The 22,820-nt window shown below is 67.5% G+C and overlaps 3 protein-coding genes across 4 annotated transcripts; 1 reads left to right on the top strand and 2 right to left on the bottom strand.

The window, feature by feature from the left end:
- Positions 1-118: 118 nt before the first annotated feature.
- On the bottom strand, positions 119-6,471 carry LOC125625607 (uncharacterized). 2 transcript variants are annotated; one of them, XM_075123080.1, is made up of 3 exons: positions 6,342-6,471; positions 2,897-2,986; positions 119-2,417 (listed from the first exon to the last, which is right to left on the bottom strand). In XM_075123080.1, the coding sequence occupies exons 2-3, from the start codon at positions 2,978-2,980 to the stop codon at positions 327-329; spliced, it is 2,175 nt and encodes a 724-aa protein (XP_074979181.1). In that variant the 5' UTR covers positions 2,981-2,986; positions 6,342-6,471; the 3' UTR covers positions 119-326. The 2 variants fall into 2 exon arrangements, with proteins under 2 accessions (XP_074979181.1, XP_074979182.1); XM_075123081.1 differs by lacking the exon at positions 6,342-6,471 and adding an exon at positions 3,374-3,784.
- Positions 6,289-15,980, top strand: SMG9 (SMG9 nonsense mediated mRNA decay factor). Its single transcript, XM_048827880.2, has 14 exons — positions 6,289-6,424; positions 8,809-8,973; positions 9,057-9,131; positions 9,626-9,869; positions 10,301-10,398; positions 10,704-10,816; positions 11,187-11,298; positions 11,674-11,769; positions 12,109-12,194; positions 12,685-12,791; positions 13,183-13,290; positions 13,683-13,808; positions 14,052-14,196; positions 14,918-15,980. The coding sequence occupies exons 2-14, from the start codon at positions 8,818-8,820 to the stop codon at positions 14,994-14,996; spliced, it is 1,545 nt and encodes a 514-aa protein (XP_048683837.1). The 5' UTR covers positions 6,289-6,424; positions 8,809-8,817; the 3' UTR covers positions 14,997-15,980.
- A 408-nt stretch (positions 15,981-16,388) lies between these two features.
- IRGC (immunity related GTPase cinema) lies at positions 16,389-19,798 on the bottom strand. Its single transcript, XM_048827875.2, has 2 exons — positions 19,718-19,798; positions 16,389-18,072 (listed from the first exon to the last, which is right to left on the bottom strand). The coding sequence occupies exon 2, from the start codon at positions 18,054-18,056 to the stop codon at positions 16,833-16,835; it is 1,224 nt and encodes a 407-aa protein (XP_048683832.1). The 5' UTR covers positions 18,057-18,072; positions 19,718-19,798; the 3' UTR covers positions 16,389-16,832.
- Between the last annotated feature and the right edge of the window lie 3,022 nt (positions 19,799-22,820).

Consider the following 22,820-nt stretch of genomic DNA (forward strand, 5'->3'; position numbering starts at 1 on the left):
CCCCCCTGCTTCCACAGTTTCGGCATGGGTGGGGGGGGGCGCCCCGAGAAATCACCAGTGCCCCCACGCCAGGCCCCAGTGCCCCCCGGGGTGGGGGAGAAAAGGTCATGACAGCTGCTCCGCTTTAGCTCTTTAATTAGGAACAATCTAATTAGAACAAGAATCAGGTCACTCAGAGCCAGCCAGGCCCAGGATGGGAGCCGGCGCCCCCTGGAGGGGAGAGGCCCCGTGCCCCATTCCCCGCCCCCCTGAGCCAGCCGGTCCCTGCCCTGGGGCCGGATGGGAGCCGGCGCCCCCTGGAGGGGAGAGGCCCCGTGCGGCCCCGCTCAGGCCGGGGGGAGGAAGCTGTCCAGGCTGTAGACGCCCAGGCTGGGCGGCTGGTTCCGGATCCGGTGCCAGAGGTACCGGGGCAGGCGCCGGAAGCCCGCCCCACAGGGGCAGCGGAAGCAGGGGGCCCCAGGGTGCCGCCCCCCATGGCGGCCCAGCGCCCGGCGCCCCTTCAGCGCCTCCCCGCAGGCGGCGCAGAGGAAGGCGGCGCCCTCCAGCTGCCGGAGCTGGTGCCGCAGGAGGTGGAGGAGGCCCCGGAAGGGCCGGCCGCAGCCGCAGCGCTGGTGCCCCGGCCCCCGGCGGTGGGAGCGGAGCTGGGCCGCCCGGCCGTAGCGCACCCCGCAGTCCGGGCACCAGAAGCGCCGGGGCCCGCGGGTGTCCGAGGAGTGCTCAGGCCCCCCGGCGCCAGGCGGGCCGGCCACCGCCTCCTCCCGCCCGCCGGGGTCCGCCTCCAGCTCCACCACGATGAAGTCGTCCCCGGCCTGTGGTGCCACGCCCCCCGGCCAGGGCTCGGCTGCCAGCCCACTGCCCGGCGCATACTCCAGCTCCAGCACCTGGGGCAGCTCGCCGGGGTGGGTGGGCACCAGGTGGAGGAGCAAGGGGGCCCGCGGAGAGGGGGGAAGTTTGAGGGGGTCCGGGGGGCGGCACTGTTGGTTGAGCGGCGGGAGGTAGCCCGTGAGCTGGAAAGCCGTGGGCTGAGCGTCTCCGGCCTCGTCGGGAAGCTCCCCCACCATCTGGCTGCCCCACGGGACGAGCCCCTGGGGGTCAGGGAGCAACGGGACCAGGCGGAGGGTCACCGCATCCACCGCCGTGCTGAGGCAGGGCTCGGCTTCCAGGAACAACGAGGGCGGGAGCTCCTCGGCCCGCAGAGGCATGGGGTGGAGGGGACTCACGCCAACTTGGCTTTCCAAGATGGCCGCCGGCTCCTCAGCTCCCACCACCACCGTCCGGAAAGAGTGGAGAGGGCTGGCGCCCACCAGGCTAGCCAAGATGGCCGCCTCCTCCTTGAGGTGCGCCGGTGGCGGGGGACTCCCACCAACCAGGCTCTCTAAGATGGCCGCTTGCTCCTCAGTATTGATGACCAGCGTCCTGAGAGGGCTCCCGTCAATCTGGCCATCCAAGATGGCTGCCTGCTCCTCACTATTGATGACCAGTGTCCTGAGAGCGCTCCCGCCAACCTGGCTGTCCAAGATGGCTGCCTGAAACGCGCTCCCGCCAACCTGGCCATTCACTGGCTGCGGAGGAGTCATGACAACCTTGCCATCCAAGATGGTCGCCCGCCCCTCGTCCTCCACGTTCACTGGCTGGATAGGACTCATGCCAACTGGCCTAGGCAGGCTGAACTCCCGGCCCAGAGTCGGTCTACGCTGCCGGGTCCCTTTGGGCCCTTCCGTGCCCTGCCCCTTGCTCGCTGTCCGGGCCTCGGGCATCTGACGCCCCTTCGGCTGCCCCACACGCCTCCCGGGGCGGGCCCCATCCTGCCGTTTCCTGAGGCCAGGCGAACCCTCCCAGCTGGCTGGGGGGCAGGGGACGTCCCCAGAACCCGCCGGGTTCTTCCCGACGTCCGGCGGCTGGTAGACGTAGGAAGTGAGGGAGCAAGGCCGGGATCCCCATCTCCACTGCACCCGGATGCCCGCCTGCGCCAGCTTGAGGTGCCACTTGACGTGCCTGGTGAAGGGGGGCTGGTGAGAGAACCTCTTTCCGCACTCCGGGCAGCGCTGCTTCCTCCGGGGCAGGGAGTGGGGCAGGGAGTAGGGCAGGGCCGGCTTGCGCCGCCGGGCCAGCTCCTGGGCATGCTCCTGGGCGTGCTGGAGGTAATGCCATTCCTCCACGAAGACCTGGCAGCACTCCTGGCACTGGTAGGCCCCGAACGCCTGGGTCCCCAGGGCGGTGGCAGGCCCCGGGCGGAAGGGGACAATGATGTTCTCCAGAGGCAGGGATTTGGTGGCGAAGGGGGGAGCCAGCAGGTTTGGCGCCAGGGGCCGGGGTGGGCGCAAGGGGGGCAGGGAGGTGGGGGCGCTGGTCTCCCCATCGTCATCGCTGCTGGAGGCTTCCAGGCCTTCCCACGAGAGGCAGTTCTTTGCGTTCTCCTGGGGGGGATGAAATGGGGGTAAGTGGGGGGGGAGAGTACCCCCACGCCACTCCCTGTGATACAGCACCCCCTACCGCCATGCTGGGGAATCGGGGCCAGCCCTGACTGGGGGTCCCCCACCTCCTGCATCACAGCCCCCCTGTTGCTGCCGGGGGCCAGTCCTGAATGCCGGGCGAGAGCCCCCCATCTCGCCCCCTGCAGTACATCAAGTTCTCTATGGAGTCCCCCCAAAATGAACAGGAAGTGGAGTAAAGTTCGGAGTCCAGACCAAAACTACCCTGAAATGACAGTCATGTATGTGAGGTTCATGCACTTCCTGTCTCAAACTGTTAAGCAGCTCCCTGCCCCCCAGAGGCAGACGCGTCTCAGGGCTGGGGGAGGTGTCCTGAATAACCAGCCTCTGCCCCACCCCAGAGATGGCTGCATCTCCCGTCCGAGCCGGTGCACCGCTGCTCAGACACGAGCGCCGGGACGTACCAGCCGCAGCGGCAGCTCCTCCAACACGCCGTCTTCAATCACTTCAATTTCGGCCCCAACCTCCATTGCCGGCACCGGGTCCATGGCTGCCTGGAAGCGAAGCGGGGAACTCAGTGAGTGGGTCGGCAGCAGCCGCCCTGACAGGACTTCACAAGCGCAGATGGGGACAGAGAGGAGAAACTGAGGCACACAAGCGGGGATGTGCACAAGGTCGCACAAAGCATCTGTGGTGGAGCTGGGGAGAGAACCCAGGAGTCCGGGCTCCCAGCCCCTCTGCTGCAACCACTAGACCCCACTCCCCTCCCAGAGCCAGGGAGAGAACTCAGGAGTCCTGCGAAGGCAGGGGAAATCAGACCTCAGTTTTCAGGGTGGGGGGGGGGAGAGAGAGAGTAAATTTCAGGCAACCTGGGAGAGGAGTGGGGTCTAGTGCATAGAGCAGGGGGAGGAGGGGGGCTGCCCAGGGCCTGTGCTACCAACCTGGGGGTATATGCCTGGCCCAGGGGTGCAGCTACCCAGCCCAGGACCCGCTCCTAGCTGGATCGCAAACACCCCGTGGGAGGGGGAGCAGATCCCCACAGCCCCCTCCCCCGCCAGCCTGCTGGCCCGGAAGCTGGCAGCCCGGGAGGGGGGCACAGGGGGATGCTGGGAAGTGTAGTCCCCCCCTTGCAGCTGTGGGCTTTAAATGGTCCAGAGCTACGGAGTGGGAGGAGGGACAATATGGCCTGTTTTTGTCTGGTACAGAGAAGGGGTGGGGGGGGGGCAGAGATGGCAGGCGGGAGGGATGACAGACAGGGATGTGGGTGTAGGGAGAGGGAAGGGTGGGCTGGGGGGTTGTGGGGAGGGGGGTGGAGATGGATGGGGGTGGACAGAGGAAGTGTTTGGGGGCCGGAGAATGCCGTGGGGGGCCAGGGGACGGGCAGGGAGGGGGCTGGGAGAGGGGCCAGGGGGCTGGGGCAGGGAGGGGGCGGGGAGAGGGGGCCGGGGCAGGGGGGCCGGGGCAGGGGGGGGACTGGGAGGGGGCCGGGGCAGGGAAGGGACTGGGAGGGGGCCGGGGCAGGGAAGGGACCGGGGCCGGGGGGCCGGGCAGGGAGAGGGGGCGGGGGGCCGGGCAGGGAGGGGGCTGGGGAGAGGGGGCCGGGGCAGGGAGGGGGCTGGGGAGAGGGGGCCGGGGGGCCGGGCAGGGAGAGGGGGCGGGGGGCCGGGCAGGGAGGGGGCGGGGGGCCGGGCAGGGAGGGGGCGGGGGAGAGGGGGCTGGGGAGAGGGGGCCGGGGAGAGGGGGCCGGGGCAGGGAGGGGGCTGGGGAGAGGGGGCCGGGGGGCCGGGCAGGGAAGGGGCCGGGGGGCCGGGCAGGGAGCGGGCTGGGGAGAGGGGCCGGGCAGGGAGGGGGCCGAGAGGGGACCGGGGCAGGGAGGGGGCTGGGGAGAGGGGCCGGGGGGCCGGGCAGGGAAGGGGCCGGGGAGGGCAGGGGCCGGGAGGGGGCCGAGAGGGGGCCGGGGCAGGGAAGGGGCAGGGAAGGGGCCGGGGGGGCCGGGCAGGGAGGGGGCCGGGGGGCCGGGCAGGGGGCCGGGGCCGGGCAGGGAGGGGGCCGAGAGGGGACCGGGGCAGGGAGGGGGCCGAGAGGGGACCGGGGCAGGGAGGGGGCTGGGGAGAGGGGCCGGGGGGCCGGGCAGGGAAGGGGCCGGGGCCGGGAGGGGGCCGAGAGGGGGCCGGGGCAGGGAAGGGGCCGGGGCCGGGAGGGGGCTGGGGAGAGGGGCCGGGGGGCCGGGGAGGGAGGGGGCCGGGGCAGGGAGGGGGCCGAGAGGGGGCCGGGCAGGGAGGGGGCCGGGGAGAGGGGCCGGGGGGGAGGGGCCGGGGGGCCGGGCAGGGAGGGGGCCGGGGGGCCGGGGCCGGGGGGCCGGGCAGGGAGGGGGCCGGGGGGCCGGGGCCGGGGGGCCGGGCAGGGAGGGGGCCGGGGAGAGGGGCCGGGGGGCCGGGCAGGGAAGGGGCCGGGTAGGGCAGGGGCCGGGGCAGGGAGGGGGCCGAGAGGGGGCCGGGGGGCCGGGCAGGGAGGGGGCCGGGGAGAGGGGCCGGGGCCGGGGGGCCGGGCAGGGAGCGGGGCCGGGGGGCCGGGCAGGGAGGGGGCCGGGGAGAGGGGCCGGGGCCGGGGGGCCGGGCAGGGAGCGGGGCCGGGGGGCCGGGCAGGGAGGGGGCCGGGGAGAGGGGCCGGGGCCGGGGGGCCGGGCAGGGAGCGGGGCCGGGGAGAGGGGCCGGGGGGCCGGGCAGGGAAGGGGCCGGGGAGAGGGGCCGGGGGGCCGGGCAGGGAGAGGGGCCGGGGGGCCGGGCAGGGAGCGGGGCCGGGCAGGGAGCGGGGCCGGGGGGCCGGGGCCGGGGGGGGACTGGGGGCCCGGGGCAGGGAGGGGACTGGGAGGGGGCCGGGGCAGGGAGAGGGGCCGGGGGGCCGGGCAGGGAGGGGGCCGGGGAGAGGGGCCGGGGCCGGGGGGCCGGGCAGGGAGCGGGGCCGGGGGGCCGGGCAGGGAGGGGGCCGGGGAGAGGGGCCGGGGCCGGGGGGCCGGGCAGGGAGCGGGGCCGGGGGGCCGGGCAGGGAGGGGGCCGGGGAGAGGGGCCGGGGCCGGGGGGCCGGGCAGGGAGCGGGGCCGGGGAGCCGGGGCCGGGGGGCCGGGGCAGGGAGGGGGCAGGGGAGAGGGGGCCGGGGCAGGGAGGGGGCTGGGGAGAGGGGGCCGGGGCCGGGGGGCCGGGCAGGGAGAGGGGCCGGGGAGCCGGGGCCGGGGGGCCGGGGCAGGGAGGGGGCAGGGCAGGGGCCGGGCGGGCGGAGCAGCCTGTGCGGGGGGCGCAGGGAGACGCGTGGCGCAGACGGGCGGGCGCGGGGCAGGGATAGATCAGGAGCTGGGGGGTCCCGGGGGGCCCCATGGGGGCTCCAGGGCGGTGGGATGGGGGGGCCGCGGGGGGCGGGGTCCCTGTTCCGGGTTTATTTGTCTCCGGCTAATTAGCGCCCCCCCCCCCCCCGCTGCGCTGAGCGGCGGGGGAAACTGAGGCACCGGGAGCCGGGTCTGACCCGAGCCGCACCGGGACAGGACCCAGGCGTCCTGGCTCCGCCCCCTGCTCCGCCCCCTGGGTCCCGCCCCGCTCCCAGGGCCACGCGGAGAACCCAGGCGTCCCAGCTCCCTGCGCATGCGCACTACTGTACTTCCCCGTCTACACTTCTAGCCTCGTTCTGACTGGAGGCCACGCCCCTCACGCGGGGTCTCGTCGGGCAATGCCGGAGCAGTGCGCATGTGCCCCCAGCGGCGCGCGCGGGCGCGAACCCGCCATTTTGGGCACGCCCCTCCGCGCGCAGGCGCGTTCGGAAACAACGGTGGCCGAGCCGGTCCGTTCCCAGCCGGCGCCCAGATGCTCTGTTCGCGCCGCCGGGCTTCCCCAGCAGCCCGTCCCGGCCGCCCCACGGTACCTCAGCCCCAGTGAGCCGCCCGGTATCCCTCCGCCGTTACCGGGGAGACAGCCCCGGCTTCTGCTCTCAGCACCAGCGCTCAGGTATCGCTCCGCGGGGCGGGGTAGATAGTGCCGGGTGACGCCTCACACTCCTGGTATCCCTCCGAGGGGCGGGCGGTTGAGACGAGTTACCCAGGCCGGTATCCCTCCGCGGGTCGCTACTTCGGCCTTCCCTTCCCCTAGGGGTTATTCTTCCGCCGGGCATGTCGGTCTGCGGCCTCTTCCGCAGCCCGGTGACCCGCGCAGGGCATGTAGTCCCTACAGCTTCATAACCTCGCGAAGTATCCCTCCGCGGGCCCTAGGGCCCCTGCGGCGAGGCCTCGCGCCGCCCTGTATCCCTCCGCGGGCCCTAGGGCCCCTGCGGCGAGGCCTCACACTCCTCTGCCCATCCTTGCATGGGCCTTATAGCCCTGGGGTGACAGGTCCATCCCATATCCCTCCGCAGGCCCTAAAGTCCCTTGGGGCGACACCTCACCCCCCCCCCGTATCCCTCCGCAGGCTATATAGCCCCAGGGGTGACACCTCACCTCCATCCTGTATCCCTCCGCAGGCCGTATAGCCCCAGGGGTGACTCCTCACCTCCATCCCGTATCCCGCCGCAGGCTGTATAGCCCCGGGGGTAACACCTCACCCCCCCCGTATCCCTCCGCGGGCCGTATAGCCCAGGGGTGACACCTCACCTCCATCCTGTATCCCTCCGCAGGCCGTATGGCCCCAGGGGTGACTCCTCACCCCCCCCCCCGTATCCCTCCGCAGGCTGTATAGCCCCGGGGTGACACCTCACCTCCATCCCGTATCCCTCCGCGGGCCGTATAGCCCCAGGGGTGACACTTCACCTCCATCCTGTATCCCTCCACAGGCCGTATGGCCCCGGGGGTGACACCTCACCCCCCCCCGTATCCCTCCGCAGGCTGTATAGCCCAGGGGTGACTCCTCACCTCCATCCTGTATCCCTCCACAGGCTGTATAGCCCCGGGGGTAACCCTTATCCCCGTATCTCTGCGTGGGCCGTATAGCCCCGGGGTGACTCGTCATCTCCATCCTGTATCCCTCCGCAGGCCGTATGGCCCCAGGGGTGACACCTCACCCCCCCCCCCGTATCCCTCCGCAGGCTGTATGGCCCCAGGGGTGACACCTCACCTCCATCCCGTATCCCGCCGCAGCCTGTATAGCCCCAGGGGTGACACCTCACCTCCATCCCGTATCCCGCCGCAGGCCGTATGGCCCCGGGGGTAACCCTTATCCCCGTATCTCTGTGTGGGCCGTATAGCCCCAGACCTGATGCCCCCCCCCGTATCCGTCCGTGGGGCGTATAGCCCGGGGTGGGGGCACCTCCTGCCCCCCTATTCCTCTGCAGGCCATGTAACCCCGTTCTGCCGTATCGCTTCTCTGTATCCCTCCGCGGGGTATATAATCCCAGTGGCGCCCCCCTCGGGGTGGGGTCATAACCCTGGGGCCCAGAATCCCTCAGCTGAGCAGGACATATCCCAGCAGCCTCCTGCCCCGTATCCATCCGCAGGGCTGATTTCCCCCCCCCACCCCCACGGTCCTGATAACGCCCCAGTGCCTTAAGCAGCAGGCTCAATATCCCTCCACCACATGGGCCAAATAATCCCCCACATAGGTGCTGGGACTAGGGCTGCGGCTTGACGTGCTTTCCCTCACACCCAGCGTGGGCAGTTTGCTTCAATGGCGCTCAGCCACCCTGGGCCCCATGCATCTCGTCGACTTTTCTCTATGGTATTCCTCCGCCACGCTGGCGAAGTAGTCCCACGGGCCCTTGGTTTTCTCTCGGGCATCCTCCCGCGGTGCAGGTTAAGTAGGTCCCTGCGGTGGTTTGATGCTCCACTGCCTGGGTAAATAGTCCCTGGGGGCTTCACCACCTCTCCAGTATCCCTGCGCCCGTCTGTGCTCGTGTTCTTCTGCCAGGCAGGGTAAATAGTGCAGGGAAAATAGGCCCTGTCTTCCCCGTGGTGTCTCTGAGCCTTGCTGGTTAAATAACCCTGGTGCCCTTCCACCACGTCGAGTAAATAGGCCCTAGTGACCGTGTCTCCTCTGTGGTATCCCTCCGCAGTGTGTGGGGGGAAAATAGTTCCCAAGAGTGTGTCTCACACGCGTATGTGTATCCATCTGCCATACCAGGCGAATAGTCCCTAGCGGCCTCTGCAATATAATCCTTCTCCACCCGTTCAGGGAAATAGTCCCTAGCGGCCTCTTTGTCTGGTATCCCTCCCCCACACGGGTCCTCCTCCCTTCTCTGGTGTCCATCCGCCATGCCAAGGAATAGTGCCCAGCAGTCTCTTCTCTGGGATATATCCCTCCACCGTGCTGGGGAAATAGTCCCAAGGCGTTGAGCCCCTTCCCCGTGTCCCTCCGCCGCCGCGCTGGGGTTGACGTGACTCTCATCCTCCCCCCCCCCCCCGCAGGTGGCGGCCATGTCGGACTCCGGGCACAGCCAGCCCGGCCTGTACGGCCCCGACCGCCGGCGCCGCTGGAACCGCGACAAGGAGCTGGGCCCCCCGGGCGGCCCCCAGAGCCTGTCGGGGCCGGGCCGGGAGCGTGACTACGGCCCCTGGGACCGCGAGCGCCGGGTGAGTGACGGGGCAGGGGAGGGGCTGCGGGGGGGCCGTGCGAGGACACCCTCCCCCTCACCCCTCTCCGATCTCTCCCCCAGGAGCCCGCAGAGGAGCCGGTCGGGTCCGTGATGCAGAAGACACCCATCATCCTGGCCAAGCCGCCCGCTGAGAGGGTAAGACCCACATGGGAAGGGCGCTGCCCCCTAGGGCCTGTCAGACCCACCCCCTGTGTGCGTGACCCCACCAACAGTGGGGATTGAACCCGCCACCACCCGGGCCAGCCCACGGGGCTCTGCTGCTTCAGCTAAAGGAGCGGCTTCATCGGCCGGCAGCTGAAGTGTAGCTGGTATCCTCCACATGAAGCAAAAGGAGTTCCTCTGTCAGCATGCCGCAGCAGTAGGCTATTAGCTACTACATAGAGCAGCCGCTTAGCAAGGGTGTCTCGCAATCACTGCTTAACCATTTGCAGGATATGTGAGTCCAGTAAGAGTAAATGAGCTGGGCAGACCTTGGTCAGGAGTCCTGGGTTCTACCCCAGCTCTGGGAGGGAAGTGGGGTCTAGTGGTAAGTGCAGGGTGGCGGGGGAGAGTTAGGACTCCTGGGTTCTGTCCTCAACTTGAGGAGAGGAGGGGAGGGGGGGTCTCGACCAACCTCATTCTCCCCACAGTCCAAGCTGGCCCCTGCCCCAGCTCCGGTCCCACCTGCCACTGCCCCGCCCCCCATGGAGAAGCCCATTGTGCTGATGAAGTCGCGGGAGGAAGGCAAAGGCCCAGTGGGGGCATCGGAGGGGGCTGCCCAGCTCCCCACAGCTGCTGCCAAGGGGGAGAAGGAGGGACAGCGCCCCACGCAACCCGTCTACCAGATCCAGAACCGGGGCATGGGATCCGCTGCGTCTAGCAGCACTATGGACCGTGAGTACCCGCTGTGGGGGTGGGGCTAGGAGAAGGGGTGGGGTGGGGTGGGGGGCGCTAGGAGGTTGTAGCCCCAGGGACATGGATATGGGAAGAGAAGCCAGTCCCCTTTAATATGCATGGGGTTACCAATGCATGCCACCAGACGGCAGCCAAGCCCTCCCCATTGGGCCAGCCTCCAGGCAGCTGGTGGGTTTTGGGGGTGTGGATTTGGGGCCTGGTGGGGAAGAGCTGAGAGCCAGGACTCCTGGGTTCTCTCCCCAGCTCTGGGAGTGGAGTGGGGGCGAGTGCTTAGAGCCGGGGGCTGGGCTATAGGACTCCTGAGTTCCGTCTCCAGTGGGTTAGAGCAGCACTGGGTGGGACGTCGCGTAGCTAAGCCCCCGGCTGGGGCTGTAAGACGCTCTGAGCCCCGTCTCTTCGTCCCTCCCCAGCCGTGGCGGGCCAGGCAAAGCTGCTGGCCCCGGAGAAGATGAAGCACAGCATCAAACTGGTGGACGATCAGATGAACTGGTGTGACAGCGCCATCGAGGTACCTGGCCCCGGCCCTCGCCCCACAGAGACCCCCCCAGCGGCCCCCTGCCCTCCCTGGCCCCTGCTAGCGAGGGCAGATCAGAGCCGGCGGCCCCTGGCGGAGGGAGGCCTCTTGCCCATTCCCTGCACCCCCGAGCCAGCTGGACCCTGTCCTGGGGCTGGATGGGAGCTGGCGCCCCCTAGAGGGGAAGGGCCCCGTGCCCCGCCTCCCTGAGCCAGCCGGTCCCTGCTTTGCACTGCTGCTCCGCAGGACTCCTGGGTTCTAAGGGAGCCGGCTGTCGCTGAGCTCTCTCTCCTCGGCAGTATCTGCTGGACCAGACCGATGTGCTGGTGGTCGGGGTGCTGGGATTACAGGGCACCGGCAAATCCATGCTGATGTCTCTGCTGTCGGCTAACCAGCCTGAAGAAGATCAAAGGTACGGGGGTGGGAGGGGGCTTTGTGGGTGTTTCAGGGGGGTAGCAACTGGGGAGGGGGCATGCACGGGGTCTGGTGCGTTTGTGCAGGGATGGGCGTGCATGCTGAGTGGCTGGGGCAAGCGGGAAGTTGGGGTGGGATGGAGGGGGGCAGGTGGGTGAGGGGGGGATGTGGGTGCTGGGGGGGCACCGGCAGTAGGGGCAGTGGTAAGTGTTTGGGGGGTGAAGGTGGGATATTGGCGGACAGTGGGGAGGTGGGATGTTGAGGGGGTGTCAGGTGGGGGATGGGCATCAAGAAGCAGGTCAAGGGGGCACACATTCTTCCCCCCATCCCTACTGACCCTTCTCGGTCCCCCCCCCTACCCATCCCAGGGCCTACGTGTTCCGCACCCAGAGCCAGGAGATCAAGGAGCGCGGGGGGAACCAGACCAGCGGCATCGACTTCTTCATCACCCAGGAGCGCATCATCTTCCTCGACACCCAGGTCCCTGCCCCGCCCCCTTCTCCAGGGGGCGCCCCCCTCACAACCACCCCTCTGGTGGCAATGGGCATGGAGATCCTGGCGCAATACTGCCTTTGGCCACCAGGGGGAAGCACCGCACGACGCCACCATCTGTGGCTGCTGGGCCCGCCGACGCTGGCCTGTGCCGGCCCAGCTTGGTACCCTGGCGAGCTCGGCTCCCAGGACTGACACCTCGTGCCGGACGAGGCCCCCTGGGCCGATAGCGGTAGGGGGTCTCTGTGGCACATGGGTTGGCGGGGGCTGATTGGTGGCATTGTGTGTATCCCCCTGTGAGCAGCTCGCATGGCTCTGGACAGTCGGACGCTGTAACGCTCTCTGCCCCATGTTCCCCTCCAGCCAATTCTCAGCCCTTCCATCCTGGACCATCTCATCAACAACGACCGCAAGCTGCCCCCTGAGTACAACCTGCCCCACACTTACGTGGAGATGCAGGTAGGCTACTGCCCCCCACCTCCCATCCGGCTCCAGGGCGGGCACTAGCTGGCTCACTGGGACGAGGAATGGGAAACCCCATCTATGGGGTGCTGGCTCCGATCCAGCCCCAGGGCCGGGGGCTGGCTGGCTCTGGGGTCCAGGAAACAGGACAGGGGGCCTTGCCCCTCTAGCGGGTGCTGGCTCTGATCCAGCCCCAGGGTGGGGGGTAATGGGATACACAGCTATGATTGGTTGCTACTATTTGGGGGGGAGGGGGCATTCGCTTTGCTGGCTGGGTCCTGGGGGGAGACCCCACCCCAGAGACTCCTCCTTGGACAGCTGCTCTGCTCCCCGCAGTCCCTGCAGATCGCGGCCTTCCTCTTCACCGTCTGCCACGTGGTCATCGTGGTGCAGGACTGGTTCACCGACCTCAGTCTGTACAGGTGAGAAGGCCTCTAGCAGGATGGGGCATGGGGCCCTTCCCCTCCGGGGGGGCTGGCTCCCATCCAGCCTCAGGGCTGGGACTGGCTGGTGGGAGGGGGGCAGGGGCAGGAAATAGGGCGTGGGATCTTTCCCCTCTAAGGGGCGCCGGCTCTGATCTAGCGCAATGGCTGGGACTGGCTGGCTCTGGAGGGCAGGGAATGGGACACGGATTCTTTTCCTCTGGGGGGCACTGGCTTCCATCCAGCCCCAGGGCTGGGACTGGCTCGCTTGGGGTGGGGGATGGGAATGGGGCACTGGGTGTTTCCCCTCTAGGGGCACCGGCTCTGATCTGGCCCCAGGCTGTTTCGGGAGATGGGCTCCGGGCCCCTCTCGCTCAGCAATTCATGTGTGACTCAAGTTTGCCAGGTCTCAGCCCCATTCCCAGCAGGGACAGGGACCCAGGGCCCCCCAGCTCCCCACTAACCGCAGGTCCCTGTGTCCCCACGGCAGGTTCCTGCAGACGGCCGAGATGGTGAAACCCTCCACGCCCTCCCCCAGCCACGAGTCCACCGGCTCCTCGGGCGCCGACGAGGGCACGGAGTACTATCCCCATGTCGGTGAGCAGCTGCTGCCCCCTGCAGCATGGCGCCCCCCAGCGCCAGCCTGGGGCATTGGGGCCCGCCCTGACTGCCAGGGGAGAGACCCCCACCCAGCCCTGTGCAGCACGGCGCCCCCCAGCGCCAGCCCGGGGCATCAGGGCCCGCCCTGACTGCCGGGGGAGAGACCCCCACCCCACCCCCTGCAGCACAGTGCCGGGTCATCAGGGCCAGCTTTGACTGCCAAGGGAGAGCCCCTACCCTGCTCACATAGCACAGCGCCCCCTAGTGCTCCCTTGGTGAATGGGGCCAGGTTATTCTAGCAGGTGTTGGTCTGTGCAGTCATGTCCAGGCTGAAGTTCCTCTTCCCCCCCTGCCCCGCCCCCCCCGGTGTCTCTGCCCCTCTCTTCAGTCTTTCTGCAGAACAAGGCCAAGCGGGAGAATTTCTGTCCCCGGAACCTGAAGCAGATGCACGTGGTTATCGATAAAATCATGATGCACTCGCACCTGAAATACAAGGGTAAGCCTTCCCCGCTAGCTCCCCCTGCGTGGGGGTGGGGTGAATGGGGCCACGGACACCTGGGTTCCAGGACGCAGAGCTAATGGCCCAGTCCCTGCAGGGGAAAGTGCGGGGGGATTTGGAATGACCAAGAATGGCTGGAAGCTTGGGTGTGATTCTCACCTCAAAAGTAACACAGCACCCCCTAGTGCCACACTGGGGCTTTGGGGTCAGCCCTGACTGCCAGGGGAGAGCACCCCTCCCACTCGCTGCAGCACAGCACCCCCTAGTGCCGCACTGGGGCATTGGGGCCAGCCCTGATTGCCAGGGTAGAACCCCCCACCTTGTCCCCTGCAGCACAGCACCCCCTAGTGCCGCACTGGGGCCAGCTGGCACGTGTCTCTGTCTCTCAGGCACTCTCTCCATGCTGGAGTGTAACATCTTCCCTGGCCTGCCCTACGACTACCTGGACACGGAGGTGAATCTCTTCCTGCTGCCGTTCGCGGACAGTGACGCCGACGACACTTTCCCCAGAGCAGGTAGGGAGTTGGGATCCTGCCCCCAGAATCCTGCTACCCTGCCGTTCCTCCGTGCCCCACTAGGTGGCGCTGTGTGGGCTGGGGAGCAGGCGTCTGCAGTCCTGGGGCGCGGCCCCTAAGGCGGCGCTGTCCTATGCCCCCTTGTGGTCCCTGACTGCGGTCCCTAGGGCAGTGCCCCCCTCTGACTCCCTGCGGTCCTCGGGGCAGCCCTATTCTCATTCTCTTCCCCCCTTGTTCTTGCAGCTCCTGGGGGCGGCCCCCTCTTCTCCCTGCTGCCCGGGTACAAGGGGCACCCCAGCTTCCAGTCGCTCGTGGCCAAGCTGCGCAGCCAGATCATGTCTATGGCACGGCCGCAGCTCTCCCACACCATCCTGACGGAGAAGAACTGGTGAGGGGCTAGATACAGCCGAGGGAGCAGGGGACTGTGGGTAGGCAGGTTGGGTAGGAGATTATGGGGCAAAGGATTATGAGTAAGTAAGGGGGAGGGGAGGGGGTGCGCCCCTGGCAGTCAGTGCCAGCCCTGATGCCCCAGGGTGACGCTAGGGGCCGCTGTGCTGCAGGGGGTGGGGGCTCTCCCCTGGCAGGGAGGGCAGGTCCCGATGCCCCAGGGTGACGCTAGGGGGCGCTGTGCTGCAGGGGGGTGGGGTGGGGGCTCTCCCCTGGCAGGGAGGGCAGGTCCCGATGCCCCAGGGTGACGCTAGGGGGCGCTGTGCTGCAGGGGGGCGGGGTGGGGGCTCTCCCCTGGCAGGGAGGACTGGTCCCGATGCCCCAGGGTGACGCTAGGGGGCGCTGTGCTGCAGGGGGGCGGGGTGGGGGCTCTCCCCTGGCAGGGAGGACTGGTCCCGATGCCCCAGGGTGACGCTAGGGGGCGCTGTGCTGCAGGGGGCGGGGTGGGGGCTCTCCCCTGGCAGGGAGGACTGGTCCCGATGCCCCAGGGTGACGCTAGGGGGCGCTGTGCTGCAGGGGGCGGGGTGGAGGCTCTCCCCTGGCAGGGAGGGCAGGTCCCAATGCCCCAGGGTGACGCTAGGGGGCGCTGTGCTGCAGGGGGTGGGGTGGGGGTTCTCCCCAGGCCGTCGGCACTGACCCATATGCTGTGCACCCCCCGGCAGGTTCCACTACGCGGCCCGGATCTGGGATGGGGTGAAGAAATCTTCGGCGCTTTCGGAGTACAGCCGCCTGCTGGCCTGAGCGACTGATGCCCAAGGAGCCACCGCGCTGGGGGGCTGCACCGGGGCCCCCGCCCTCTGCCTCCTGGGGCAGAAGGGGCCTGCAGGGCAGCCCAGGAGGTGCTGTTTGGTCGCTGGCCCCAGGCAGGGTGCGGGAGAGTCCGGGCGGGACACCCCTCCTGGGCCACCATCCCACTTCCAGAGGGCACCTGGGGCAGAGCCGTCCTGACCCCCCCAGCCATCGGAGCTCCCCCAGCCAGAAAGGGGTACTTGGTAGGGGGGAGCCCTCGCCTCTCCCAGCCTGCCCGGGGCTGAGAATGCACCCGCTACGATGCCACAGGGCAAGATCGGGGTGGGGGTGAACCATAGGGCAGGGCCACAGTCCTGAATCAGTGCCCCATGGAGCTGAGCCCTTCATCTCCTCTTCCCCTGCTTCCTTCCTTCCTCCCTCTTTTTCTCTCCTTCCTTCCCTCCCTCCCTCCTTCCGTCCTTCCCCCCACTTCATCTCTCCCTCCCTCCTTCCATCTGTCCTTCCCTCCCTCCCTCCTTCCGTCCTTCCCCCCACTTCATCTCTCCCTCCCTCCTTCCATCTGTCCTTCCCTCCCTCCTTCCTTCCTTCTGTCCTCCCCCCACCTTCATCTCTCCTTCCCTCCCTCCCTCCTTCCTTCCTTCTTCCCCCCACCTTCATCTCTACTTCTCTCCCTCCTTCCTTCCTTCTCCCCCCCCACCTTCATCTCTCCTTCCCTCCCTCCTTCCTTCCTTCTGTCCTTCCCCCCACCTTCATCTCTCCTTCCCTCCCTCCCTCCCCGTGTCTCATCCACACCAGCCTCAAGGAAGAATCTCTTTCCCCTCCCCCCATTCACGCCCCCTTCTTTGTCCTTCCCACTGTCCCTGCCGCATGTGAAGCTCTGACCCCATATCGGGGTCCCCCCATAATGGCCATAGGGTCTCCCCACGCTGTGCCCCACCCCCACCACTCCTGCTAATAAAGAGGGCTTCAAGCTGGGCACTGACTGTGTGGTGGATTTTTTTTAACACCTGGAGAAGGGGCTGCATTGGGGCAGAGCGTCTTGTGCAGACCCCCTCCCCCCCCATTCCGACCAACGGGCCTATCCACCCGGTATCGCACCCGTGAAACACGGGCCTGTCTACCCGGTGTCGGGCACCTGCCATGTGTCAGACCAACGGGCCCGTCCACACTGGTAGTGGGTTGAGGGGGCTCAGGTTAGGCCTTTGTGGAAAGACTGTGAAGTCAGCACTGTGTTCCCTCTCAAAGACAGGGATAGAACCCAGGAGTCCTGGCTTCCAGCCCCCCTCCCCGCCCTAACCACTGGAACCCCACTCCCCTCCCAGAGCCAGGGATGGAACCCAGGAGTCCTGGCTCCCATTTTCTACCCCACCATCATAAAATAAGTTTAATTTAAAGTTTGTTTTTAATCAACCACCTGCAAAACAATCCCACGTTTTGCTGAACCGTAGCCTGATTGCACCAAAGTGAGGCTGATCCCAGACCAGGGGTGCTGAGCTCCCACAGTCCTCCACTGGGAGCCGCAAGGCTCCCCCTGCAGAGCCCCAAAATAGCACCACAGCCCGTGGCCTCCCGTTCCCCCCCCGGGTTGCTTTCCCCCACCATGGTGGGAGACGGCAAGGACCAGGTGCCCCTCGGGACAAGTCCGGAGAGCCTGTGGGTCCCATGGAGGCCAGTGGGTCACATGCTGCTCTGATACCCGCTGACTTCTCAGCCGGTGTCCATCAGCCCAACACCGACCTCTTCCCACTGAGGAGCCGGCTCCGAAATCTCTGCCATGGCCGGCAGACTGAGCTCAGTGCTGCGGCCAAGATCCCCGCCGCCCCTCCTTCAAACGTCCGTCTCGAAGGCCTTGATGAGGACACTGTGGGCGTCCCTGGCGACTTCGTCGAGGAAGCTGCGGAGCATGTAATAGGTGGTTGCGAAGGAGATCCCCCCGGCCACCATGGACCCAAACACTGGTACCGTGCTGGCCAGGTACTCTATGAACATCAGCGCTCCTCCTCCGGCTTTGGTCAGCAACTTCAGCACCAGGTCCCTGGAGATCTCCCTGGCCAGAGGCGACTTGATGGCCTCTTTGATGTCCTCCACGGGTTTGCCCACCTTCTCGGCCAGCTTGCAGAGCGACTCGTCGTCCAAGCCGAAGGTCTGGCGGTATTTAGAGAGGGTTTTGATCAGGATGGTCACGTCGCAGGCCACCGAGAGCCCCGGGATGGGGACAGCGGCCACGCTGCAGGAGATGGTGGCCAGCTTCCAGATCTGCCTCTGCATGGCTTCCTTCTTCCTCTGCAGGACGCCCAGCGAAATGTTGGGCAAAGCCAGGAGGAACGTGTGTCTCTTGTGGCCAGGCAGCTCCTTCGCTAAGGTTTCCTCCAGCGCCAGGAAGTCGTAGCTGCCCAGCTCCCAGCTGGAGAGGAGGAAGACGGTTGGGGAAGCCACCCCTTCGGCCAGCAGCCGCCGGCAGCAGTCGTCCCGGATCTGCGTCAGGACCCCCTGCTCGCTGTAGCTCGCCGGCCGCCTTCTTCTGGCCGCGTCCAGGTCGGCGTCCACCTTGGAGCGCACGAAGTAGAAGCGCTTGCCCATGGCCTGGATCTCCCGGGCCAGCTGGGCGTGGTTGGCTCGGAAGCGCTCGGAGGCGATGAGGATGAAGAAATCGTAGCGGGGGAAGCCCACCCGCTCCAGGTAGGTGTGGGACTGGAACTCCGGGGTGCCGATGCCCGGCAGGTCCCACAGCGTCACGTTGGGGTGCGTGGGGTGGGGGTACGGGGTCGGCTCCATGGTGGTCTCCACCACCCCTGTGGCGGCCGCTCCCTCGTCATCGTCCTGCAGGCCGCGGATGGCGTTGACGAAGGAGGATTTGCCGGAGCCAGACTCCCCGGTCACGGCAATGTCCAGCCGGGCGTTCTCCAAGGCCTCCAGGCTCTCCAGGATCTTCGAGGCAGCTTCGTCCATCCGGCCCCCTTCCAGGGCGTCCCTGATCTCCGCGATGTCCTCGTCGGTGATGATGTCATACTCCTCCGTGAAGTCGCTCTCTGGGGGGATCTGGTCAGCCATGGGGCTTGGGAGAGTGCTGGGGGGGTAAGGGGGGGCAGAGAGATGCAGAAGTGGGGGTTAATGTAGGGAAACAGGACACGGGGCCTTTCCGCTCTAGGGGACGCCGGCTCCCATCTGGCCCCAGGGCGGGGACTGGCTGGCCCAGGGGGGCAGGGAATGGGGCATGGGGGCCTTTCTGCTCTAGGGGTTGCCGGCCCTGTTCCAGCCCAGGGCAAGGGACTGCCTGGCTCAGGGGGGCAGGGAACGAGTTCCCTCCTTCCATTGGGGGGTGGGGGTAGGCAAAAGCCAGGAGCCCAGCCCAGGGCTCTGCTGGGGTGCGGTCTTCACCTGCCCCCACCCACATCGTCAACGCACGTCTCCTCAAGGTGGCCCCCATCCCTGGGGGGTTAGGCAGAAAAGGAGGAGGGTTCCCCAGTTTGCACATGCATGCCCTCCCCCCCGCCCCCCCGGCCGGTCTGGGTCGGTCGCTCGCCGGCCCCGTGGGGCACAGCCCGGGTCCCCCAGGCACAGCCCCATTTGGGGTGGTGGAAGGATGGATGCGGGGGGCTCCCCGTCCTGCTGTGATTCAGTCTGTCCTCATCTCTTCATCTGCCCCCCTGGCTCCACCTCTGTCTGCCCCCCTGATTCCACCCCCGGCTCCCCCCTCCCTCTGCTCCCCATTCCGACCCCTTTACCCCCTGCTTCCCCCCCCATTCTTCTCCCTCTGCCCCCCGGCTCCCCCTCTGTCTGCCCCCCTGATTCCACCCCCGGCTCCCCCCTCCCTCTGCTCCCCATTCCGACCCCTTTACCCCCTGCTTCCCCCCCCCATTCTTCTCCCTCTGCCCCCCGGCTCCCCCTCTGTCTGTCCCCCCGATTCCACCCCCGGCTCCCCCCTCCCTCTGTTCCCCATTCCGACCCCTTTACCCCCTGCTTCCCCCCCCATTCTTCTCCCTCTGCCCCCCGGCTCCCCCTCTGTCTGCCCCCCTGATTCCACCCCCGGCTCCCCCCTCCCTCTGCTCCCCATTCCGACCCCTTTACCCCCTGCTTCCCCCCCCATTCTTCTCCCTCTGCCCCCCGGCTCCCCCTCTGTCTGCCCCCCTGATTCCACCTCCGGCTCCCCCCTCCCTCTGCTCCCAATTCCGACCCCTTTACCCCCTGCTTCCCCCCCCCATTCTTCTCCCTCTGCCCCCCGGCTCCCCCTCTGTCTGCCCCCCTGATTCCACCCCCGGCTCCCTCCTCCCTCTGCTCCCCATTCCGACCCCTTTACCCCCTGCTTCCCCCCCCATTCTTCTCCCTCTGCCCCCCGGCTCCCCCTCTGTCTGCCCCCCTGATTCCACCTCCGGCTCCCCCCTCCCTCTGCTCCCAATTCCGACCCCTTTACCCCCTGCTCCCCCCCCCATTCTTCTCCCTCTGCCCCCCGGCTCCCCCTCTGTCTGTCCCCCTGATTCCACCCCCGGCTCCCCCTTCGTCTTCTACCCACCCTGCCTCCCCCCCTCTGGCAGCTTCCCACCCGCCCTGTTTGCTTCGCCCCCCCCGGCCCCCGTGTTTCCTTCCATCTCCCCCCCGTCCCTGCTTCCTTCCCTGTCCGTCCATCTGTCTGCCCCCCCCCCCAGTTGTCTGTCTGTCCGTCCCTGCTTCCTTCCCCCTCTGTCTGTCTGCCCGCCCCCCTTCCCCGTGGTTACCTCCCGAGTGGGGCCAGATCTGTCCTTGTCCCCCGCTGGCTGAAGGCTTTCACTTTCGTTTCCCGTGAGTGTGTGTGTGTGTGTGTGTGTGTCCCTGCCGCCCCCTGCTGGACGGAAGGAGCCCTGCTGTGTGTGTGTGTGTGATTGCACACACGCACCTCCTAGAGCAAATCCCCACAACCTCCGCCCCCTGCCCTGTCTGAGCCCAACCCGCCGCCCATTGACCAGCCTTGTGCCACCGGGCAACTCCCGCCCGGAGCAGGGCTCAGCCCCGGCAGGGACCCCCAGGGCTCATCTCCTCCTCCAGCAAGGCCAAGCCCGGCACAGAGCGGATTCCCTCCCCTCCCCGCTGGGCCCTGGTCACTTAACCGCCCAGCCGGGGGCTTGCTCAGAAAAACCCAGTCCAGCCGTGCAAGCGTGCGAGACCCCTCGTGCCACCCACTCGTGCGCCACACCGGGAGCTGCGGCACTGTTTATTCACAGGCACTGGACACAGCGGGATCGAACAGCGACGGCGTTCATAACCCAGAAAAAACCCCCCCTTTCCCCCCCCCCCCGCTGGCAGGCTGCCTTCTCCATCCCGGGGTCGCCTCCAGCATAAGCTCTAGGCCGAGTCCTGCAAGGGTATTGCCTCTCCCCTCGCCCCCAATTTCCTGCTCCTGCGAATATTTAAAATAGATAAACACCGGGGAGGTGGGAACGTGTCACTCACGTAATTTGGCACAACTGTGAGCATGTAGGTGATTAAAAATAAAAAACTTAAAAAGCCAGAGCGATATTATCCATCGAAATTCCACATAAACCAATCGAATTCTGCGGTGCCTGCATCTAGCCTGTGTTCGGTGTCGGCCGTGTTGCACGCTCCCTGACGGTCATTGTGTCGCAGTGTGTGGGGGGGGTGCGCCCCACCCAGGCCCCGAACGGCTGAGTGGGGGCCCGAGATGGCACCAGGCTGCACCGGCAGAGCCAGGGGCTGGAGTAGGCGGGTGAGGATAAAGGAGGGAAGGGGGCAGCGGAAGGGGACTGCGGGGAGGGAGGCTGCAGACGCTCCCTGGGCCGAGCAGGAGCCCACGGGGAAGGAGAAGCCCTGGGGCCTCGCCTGGCTGGCGGAGGCTGGCAAGCAGCCGGGGAGGAGGGTAGACCAGCCACTGGGGTGGAGCAGGCCCAGGGAGAAGGGTGAGATTTGGACGGCCAGGGGGCCCGCTTGTGGAGGATGACCCCGGTGTCCCGATTTTATAGGGACGCTCCCGATCTGGGGGGGCTTTTTCTTATATAAGCATCTATGACCCCCCACCCCCGTCCTGATTTTTCACACTTGCCCTCTAGTCACCCTAGCCAAGCGTGAGCGAGGCCGGGTTGGAAGAGCCCAGGAACCGGCAGGCCGGAGCGGCTGGTGGTGGCAGGCTCCGGTGGAGCGGGAGGGCCCGGTTTCCCCGAGCAGCCGCTGGCTGGGCGGCGCGAGGCCAGAGAAGGGGGCCAAGGCCGTCGGAAAGCCCAGCGGCAAAGGGGAAGCCTGTCGACGCCACCCGGCTACGGCAGGAGGAAGTTGGCGACGGCAGGGAAATTTCCCTCGCCACCTGCTGTGTGGTCCCCCTCATGCCTGATACTCGCTGCCGGCAGATGTTCAGCGGCGTGTTCTCCCTGCGTGGGGTCCCCGTCCCGCTCTGATTCAGATCTCCCAGCTCTGCGCAGACAGCCGGCTCAGCCGCCCTCCAGCGAACCGCCCAATAAATCCACAGACTCGGTTCGTCGCGAAGGAACGCGGTCAGGTTTATTGTCAGCGAAGCACGGTGCTGAGGCCCTGGCTCAATGGGTACAGGTACCCTGGCCCAGGTGTGCCGGTTGCAATGGACTGGCTCAGTTACGGGCAGGACTTTCCATTCTCCCCTAGGCCAGGCAAAGACGCTGCCTCTGTGTCTTTATTCACCGATACAAGCAAGAGCCGCCTCCCTCCGGACGTATTTGGGTGCCACCCGTTACCTTGTACGTGTTGGTTCAGTCAAAACCTCTCTATTTGTCGCCCTGTCATCTTGAGCTCATCTTTGGGATGGGTCGGCGTGTTCCTGTTCTCTTTGGGGGAGGTGTTTGGGATCGAGGGGGTCTGGTACCACCTTTCTGCAATGCGCTTGCGTCTATTCTTACGCCTAGCACGAGTGAGGGATGCGCGTTTCTGCAGGATTAGCCCTGTGCCTGCCAGATCCTGTGAGCCGGGCCTGCCTCTTGCTCACAGCTTAACTTTGCTTTATATCAGCTTTTTGTCTTTTTGCGAGCAGGATGCTTACCCATTGTCTCACCAAAGCATAATGCATGGACTGAAGATGACCCAGTGGGCTAAACACTGTTATGTGGCCACCTTACTTAACCATCTGTACATTCATGCCCCATCTGTCCAGGCCCGCTGACGGGGGAGGAGGGACAAAGGGGGCAATTGCCCAGGGGCCTGGGCGATTTAAAAGGGCCCGGGGGCCCGTGGCCATCGCTGCTGCTGCGGGTAGCGTCAGCCGGGAACCCTGGCTCAGGCTGGTGCCGAAGGGAGCAGTGGGGGAGCCCGGAGGGGGGCACTACTTGCAGGAAGGAAGAAAGCAGGAAAAACAAGGTAGAGCTCTGTAGCCTCCAAGGGGAGCTGGGAGCCCAGGCTGAGCAGCAGGTCCTTCCCCAGCTGGGCCTGCGCCAGGGACAGACTGTGTGCCCAGGCCAGGGGGACTTTCTCCGGCTGGACCCAGCCCCGGGCTCTGCCGCCCCCGGCCCGGAGCCACAGGCACCAGGTCCCAGAGAGACCTGGGGCCAGCACTGGGTCTGCCCCAGGAGCCGCAGGTCTCCCAGCCCCTGGGGATCTGCTCCCAGGTGGGGCACGCACCTGGGCAGGGCCTGGACAGTGATGGAGCCACCCACTACCCACCCCGCTCCCTGAACAGTGCCCCCTAGCGCCGCACTGGGGCTTTGGGGCCAGCCCTGACAGCCAAGGGGAGCGCGCCCCCCACTGAGCCCCTCAGCCGCAATGTCCCACCTCTGCATGCCTGTGCCCGGCTGCAGATCCTTTAGGGAAGAGCGGCGCCCACTGAGGTCCGTGGGAGCTGCCGCTTCTCAGCTTGGCACAAACTAG

The sequence above is a fragment of the Caretta caretta genome, chromosome 24 (assembly GCF_965140235.1).
Source record: "Caretta caretta isolate rCarCar2 chromosome 24, rCarCar1.hap1, whole genome shotgun sequence".
NCBI lineage: Eukaryota > Metazoa > Chordata > Testudines > Cheloniidae > Caretta > Caretta caretta.

Coding starts and splice junctions, on each gene's coding strand:
- LOC125625607 (XM_075123080.1), bottom strand. CDS start 2,980: ATGGACCCGGTGCCGGCAATGGAGGTTGGGGCCGAAATTGAAGTGATT. Junction 2,418..2,896: donor AGGAGCTGCCGCTGCGGCTG/GTACGTCCCGGC, acceptor CATCCCCCCCAG/GAGAACGCAAAGAACTGCCT.
- SMG9 (XM_048827880.2), top strand. CDS start 8,818: ATGTCGGACTCCGGGCACAGCCAGCCCGGCCTGTACGGCCCCGACCGC. Junction 10,817..11,186: donor CAGCCTGAAGAAGATCAAAG/GTACGGGGGTGG, acceptor TACCCATCCCAG/GGCCTACGTGTTCCGCACCC. Junction 14,197..14,917: donor ATCCTGACGGAGAAGAACTG/GTGAGGGGCTAG, acceptor ACCCCCCGGCAG/GTTCCACTACGCGGCCCGGA.
- IRGC (XM_048827875.2), bottom strand. CDS start 18,056: ATGGCTGACCAGATCCCCCCAGAGAGCGACTTCACGGAGGAGTATGAC.